Genomic DNA, 6,712 nt, shown 5'->3' with positions numbered 1-6,712 from the left:
CCCCCCACTCCATCCCTCTCTATCCCCCCCCTTTTCCTCGCACACCTACGACCCCTAAAAACCTCTGTTTATGTGTTCGCTTTTGGATTGTATGGGCTTTCCCTGTTTGTGCCACCCACTCTCTGTTTACCCACGAGCCCTCGCTTTCTTGGTTATATATACGGGAGTTGGTATTAAGGGCGGTAGGGGGTGGGAGGGGGGGGGGGGGGGGGTTGAGCTGAGGTTTTTGTTGTTCCATTGAAATTTGAATGGTTAAAAAAAAGGGAATTGTTGTCGCCTCAATGCGGACCATTCTCTCACTCCTCTGGAGGGGGTAATTATTTCCTGATGAATTCACACTGATTGTTATTATTATTATTATTACTTCGTATTGTTTGGAGGGAAATATCGTTGCGGGTATTATTTTTTTCGGTAATTGGATGCATAATGGGGGTAATTTTTTTTAATGAAGCACGCGAGACATTCTGGGTCTTTGAATTTTTCTGACAAACGATTTATTTTATTTCAGTGAAGGTTATTTAAATCAAATGAAGTATTTTTCTTCGAGAGTTCCATTTTGTTAATGGCAGGAAGACGGAAATTCCACAATTTACTAATTACATATCAATTAATACGCAACTGGCCTCGGCTACTCGGACCTCATTAAATAAATACAAAATATTTGAAGAATCTACTGCCTGCAAAGCTCCATTGGCCATCGCGAAAGACCAACATCTGGTCGAGTTGTTTTTCCTGGAAAATAAACTCTCATGTAAAAACAGAGCATGAAGGAAATGTTGAGAGAAAAATCTGAGACCGTCCGTACGGTGAATTGGATGGCTGTTTTTCCCCCCTCCCCCCGCGCCTCACCATTATATTTTTTTTCAGCAAATGGGAATCGAACGCAGAAATATAACCTTCCTGAAACCAATGGAGACTCGACTCCCTCGATATTCTAGACTTCCATAGACATAAAAGTACACCGTACACCGGGGAAATCTGTCTCGCAAACTTTTATAAAAATATAAGTATTTTTGCCGAGAGATTGTTTAACGATTTGAAAAGTTTGCTCTTCTCGAATTTATTCCTTCGGAAACAATAGAATTTGGTGGTAAGATTTTTTATCCTGTGATAAATGTGAAAAGGGGAGCGGAGAAGGAGGGTTTAATGCAAAGATTTGAATGCAGCGAAAATGATGGGGAAATTATCTCTTGGGGCTCTCGCCGAGTTTAAACAGTGGCTTCACACGAGAGCTTTCACGGAGTTTAATTCAAAACGTAACGATAAGGCGCTCGGTAATTTCTACCGTTTGCCCGGTGTTTCTAGTTTGGAATGGGGTGAAAATTTTATNGGGGGGGGGGGGTGAATGCCATAGACAACGATACATGTGTTGAGTGGAGTTTTCAAGATTTCTTGGTAACGGAAAAAAAAAAATCAGGGGAGGAACTGTGGCGTGACGCTTTTATTGTTCTCACGTGGTGATTTTTATTCCGATATAATAGTAGAAGGCGAGGGGAAGAAAAATGATCGATGCGAATGGTGCAATCACTCTATTTTTTGGCGCTATTCTTGGCCAGATTCTGCAAGATTCGGCAGGGAGTCAGAAAAAGTGGGACAGAACGGGGCTGTTTTAATGAATTTGGGGGCATTTGAAGGTCATGAATAGAGCTTCAAAGTGACGCAAATTTTTTTTGTTTCACTCTATTGATGTCGAATTATTGAAGACTGAAAATTATCGCTCGTACCTGAGAAGAAGCGTCCCGACGGGAAAACTGTTCCTTGATTTCTTCTCATTAAAAATAATGCGATTTGAATAAATTTGCAGGTTTTTGTAACCTATGAAGAAACCCTCAATATGACTCTAAATTTTTTAAATTTCACTCTGCCAATTAAAAGTTATTGTCAATTGAAAATTATCGCGCACGCCTAGGAAACTTTTCGACGGCTAAACTGTTCCTTGATTTCTTCTCCCTAAAAAAGATTCGATTTGGATAAATTTGTAGGTTTTTGTACCCCATGAAAAGGACTTTAAAATGACTCTAAACTTTTTTAATTTCACTCTGCCAATTAAAAGTTATCGTTAATTAAAAATAACCGCGCAAGCCAAAGAACCTTTTAGACTTTGAAACTGCTTCCGACTAGTCATATTCTTAACCCATCCATTCACCCTATTCCTCTTCTTGCAGAGGCTATCACGGTGACGGATACCCATTCGACGGAAGAGGTCAGATCCTCGCTCACGCGTTCTTCCCAGGCAGAGACCGGGGCGGAGACGCCCACTTTGACGAGGAGGAGATCTGGCTGTTGGACAACGACAGTAATGAGGAAGGTAAGTACAATCCACAACTCCCCTTCATCCCTTTATTCAAAACCCCCTTCGCCCCTCATGAATGAGGGACCCATTCTCCACGAGCCCCCCAGCTACAAAACGTAATTCCCCAGCGAAGAAAACCTCTCTCCTCGCCCCCAAGTCGTCATCGAGAAACGATTACGCCATTTTTCCTCTTTATTTCTCCTCTCCCGTCTGTATAAACAGCAAAACATTCATCGGGCATCTGAAGCCAGCAGAACGACCTGTAGTTTGAAACTTTTGTATAATGCAACACCACCCCCTCTCCCCCCCCCCTTCCATTCCATTCAATTCCGCCCCTTTCTCCATTGAAAAAGTTGACTCGATTCCTCGACAAAAATAGAGTAAACCAATTCGAATATTTTTGTATTTTCCAGTAAATGGGTGAGAGCCACTTGAATGCTCACACCATTTTGAACATCGGAAAATTTCAAATGTGATGAAGAGAAAAAAAAAACATGGAGTGAAATTCACTCCATTTCCCGCGCGAGCAGCCAATTGGAGAAATGCAAAATTTCTCGCTTCTCGGTTGAAAGCGATTCCCCTCGGCTTGGAATGGCGATATCTCCGGAAGTAGTGGGGCGATTGGATTGAGTCTGTGTTCATTTTTTCGGCAACAATTTTTCCCCGAAAATGAAAAAAAAAAAATGAAGTGGTTTCGGGTGATCTTTCGCGGTGATATCGTGAGCCGAAGGTGTGTCGCCGGTGCTGAAAGTTCAATTTTATATTTAAAGAAACGTAAAATGTTATTCCCACCTGACATTTCCATCTACCGAGCCAATTCCAGTCGTCTCAGGAGCCGATACCCGAGGGGAAACTCAATTGGATGGCTATTGTGCAGGGAAAGGAATTCCAGTGTTAAATTTTTTTATTCTTTCTTTTAAAAAACATGGGCAATATCTCGAATCGAAAATGACATCTCGAACATGGCGAATATCTCGAACAAATGGAGACGGTAAGGCGGTTTTCATGAGTACAATCGTCTTGCGTTGAATTTTCATGAAGCCCGCGTGACAAACAAAAGATAATTGAATACCATTCTATGAAACATGAATAAACGAATCATAATAGGTCAGAGGGAAATAGAATAATTCAACTTTCTTAATATTGCGTTTACTAAGGTTTTCTCCAAACAAAGCTGATTCGAATTAACAGCTAGAATTATGAGATCATCTCACACTTTTGGCGTTGAGTATAGGAGCATCTGAATGCAATATAGTGAAAATGATGATCGATTTTTTCACTTTGAACAAATAATATTAATATCCAAAGACAAAATTTCTGATGTGAGCGTAGGAATTAGAACATGAGCAAATCATTTATTGTCATATGAAAATTTAACAGCTGATACAGTCGAATTACTTTTGCAATGAAAATGCTCACAACAATGAATTGAGAAAATAAATATCGCTTGCGGCTGGTGTGGCGCAAGTTGAACAAAAATCGTTGGGCACTTGGGCATCTCTTCAATACCCAATAATCCAGGTAAATGTCGGTGAAACGGGTGACTAGTTCCGCCAAGTTTTTTGACGTCATGCCAAGTGGGTCAGATGGAACTCAGCACCCACTCCCCCCACCGACAGCGCGATAAGACACATTTTAAAGAGCGATAAACGACGGGATTATCGATTCGTCCGCCGATAGAGACGAAATTCGTTGATTTCATAACTAAAAATTCCCTTTTCGGTTTCGTATGATTCCGAGTGGGGCTCAGTGGAGTTTGAACAATTGATTCACACGCCCATTGAGTCGGAAACTTCATCCCATCTTTCTGATGATGCCCCGGGGAAATTGGATTTGGAGTGAAGATAATTCGGTTAAATTGGGGAATTTTATTGGATTCGTTGAATGCCGTTCTGCCCGGATTTTTCGTGATTCTGGACGGATGAAGATTCTGACGGCTGGCGACATCAGCCGTGTCATCATTAATGATCGTCAACAATATCGAAGATCGAATAAAAGATCAATGACAATTGAACGACAAATCAGTTTTAATTAAACCTCGAGCCCCAAAACTTCTGATTTTATGAACCGCCACGAAGACGCTAGGTCTCCGAGTGGCTGAAAGCACCTCCGATATCAAGAGCACTCAACAAGAGTGGAGATTAACCCTCGACCCCCGCAAGAGCCCCTGAAAAACTGGAAAAAATAGAGAAAAAATAATGAAACTAATTTCCCCCGGAGACAATGAAAATCGATAAATCCTCAATACCTCGGCGAATCCCCAAGACCTCCGCCACTGCCCGGAGGACCCAGACACACATATAAACTCCAATCCCCTCAAAAAAGCCGAATAAATAACCCGGATCCTCTCAAGACGTCTCCCCCCCCCTCTCTCTCTCTCTCATCCCTCTATTTTTCTTCAAAGTGATCGCAGAGTTTCTCCCCCGGAAAAACTCTGCAATCACTTTGTTTACGATGGAAACTGTGTAAATCGAGAACTCCACAGTCGTTTCAGCCCCAAGGGCGAAATGTTTTTCGCCCCTAAAAACGAGGTCGTACCTCACCTGCACTTCCATTCTTCCTTCATTACCTCAACGGTATATATTTTTCCCCTCAAGATTTTTTTTTCTCTCATTTTTTACTCCCTCGCTATCCGGTGAAACGAGAACCCCCGGATAGCGAAAATAGAAGACTAACAAGCGGCTTACATGGCCCCTACATTATTTACCTCACGTTACAATTATTTTTTAATTCTTATTTTTTTGGGTTAAGGATCTACTTAATCGTCGGTCTTCACCGAGACATTTATGAAGACTTTTACGAGCGAAAGGCTATTAGAAGGAGTTGATGAATTTGCTCAGGGTACTGTTACTTGGAATTGGCTGAGTGGAAGACTATTTATCTGGGGTCGTTTTCAAGATATTTTAGTCAGGTTTGAAATTTCATTTGACTCGCCCAAATCGCTTCGTTTGGTCGGAAGATATTTGAGTTTGAGTAACAACTTGAGTCTAACTTTGTGGCTATAGCTCAGTTATCAATAACTTCAGATCGACAGAGTGAAATTGAATTTCTCTAGAATCATTTTGAAGATATTTCATCAACCTTCAAATTTTTTTTTGCCTTAATTAAATTGCATCATTTGATCAAAAGATATTTCATATTAACTAACATCAATTTTTCATAAATAATAGTCCTTCAAAAAATTTCGCTATCCCTCATAGACTCGCCTGTTACTCACAGAAAACTAAAATTCAAGTTGAATTGAGTCATTACGTTGAGCCACTTCACCCTGATAATTAATTCTCGAGATAATTAGGATTGGGAATTTTAATTGAAAACTTTGGAGTGGAAAATATCTCGAGAAGTAATTGACGTACAGAGGCTTACCCTCAGCCTTCCAGAAGCGTAAATTTCACCAATATTCCGATGGGATATTTCGCGGTTTCATACAATTTTTTTTCCAATATTTAATTTTCCCTTTTTAACGAATAACTTTCCCCTGATAACTAATTATCGATGGAAGGCAGAAGTTCTTGTCACGAATCTGGATTATTAGTTCTCGACCGGGAAAACATGGCGTAGTCGTCTCGTTATTGTCGCTAGTCAGAGTTGTGGTTGCCCAGACCCTTGGATACTATATAACTATGTATATGACAGGTGTGTGGATATGAGAAGGGTTTTGGAGGATGAGTGGAGAGAGGAAGTTTCTTAACGAGGAAACTTCAACAGTGTCTAGTCTCTCTCGACCCATAACTTCAGGTGCATGTGTTTTTCTTACGTTCTTCGTGTATTATCTCGGTGAATTGTTCTAATGGGAGATAATAGCGGATGTTAGATAGCAATTCTTTGTTCTTTATCGTCTTTATCCAGACTGTTGCAAGGTTTTTATTTTCATAACTTGTCTGTGGAGGAGTCAGGGGCTCTTATTCATTCGTTTTTCTTTCGAAATTAGACCCATCCTGGCCCTAATTGGGCCCATCCTAGTCCCAATCCCTCTAATCATGCCCATCCTGGTCCAATTAGGCCCAGCCTACTAGTCCCACATTACTAACACCGCCCATAATGCAGAATTTCTTGTTACCGATCGATACCCTTGAGATATTTTTGTGAAAAAAATCGCCAAAGGCTGGGATCGAACCCGCGACCTCTTGCACAAAAGGCAGACACGCTACCACTGAGCCATCGCGCCCTACTATTACAACTTCGAAAATCCAAAGACCTTCGGACGTGAAGCGTATAATTATTCTATATTTTTACCCCGTAAAATGAAGGAAGAATGAAAGATAAATGTAATCGGAGAAATTGATACAAACGTTTTCTCCACCAACTGTTTTTGGAATTGAACACACAAACACTGATGGAATAGCGTGTTATTCCTTCTGGGATTAAAAGAGGGTTTCCGTGGTGTCGGGGGCGAGGAGGTGGAGGGCTGCTGTTAGG

General features: G+C 41.1%; 1 protein-coding gene across 5 annotated transcripts in view; it reads left to right on the top strand.

The window, feature by feature from the left end:
* LOC107037425 (matrix metalloproteinase-2) overlaps window positions 1-6,712 on the top strand; it is a 114,259-nt gene that overhangs the window by 97,242 nt on the left and 10,305 nt on the right. For all 5 annotated transcript variants that reach the window (XM_015255979.1, XM_015255978.1, XM_015255980.1 and 2 more), the window contains one exon: window positions 2,166-2,308. In XM_015255979.1, the coding sequence (XP_015111465.1) occupies window positions 2,166-2,308 (143 nt within the window). The remainder of the gene's footprint in view (window positions 1-2,165; window positions 2,309-6,712) is intronic.

The sequence above is a fragment of the Diachasma alloeum genome, unplaced genomic scaffold, assembly GCF_001412515.2.
Source record: "Diachasma alloeum isolate Michigan unplaced genomic scaffold, Dall2.0 Dall_scaffold_00219, whole genome shotgun sequence".
Classification (NCBI taxonomy): domain Eukaryota; kingdom Metazoa; phylum Arthropoda; class Insecta; order Hymenoptera; family Braconidae; genus Diachasma; species Diachasma alloeum.
Note: the sequence above shows the minus strand (reverse complement) of the source record. Positions and strands in the feature narration are given on the sequence as shown.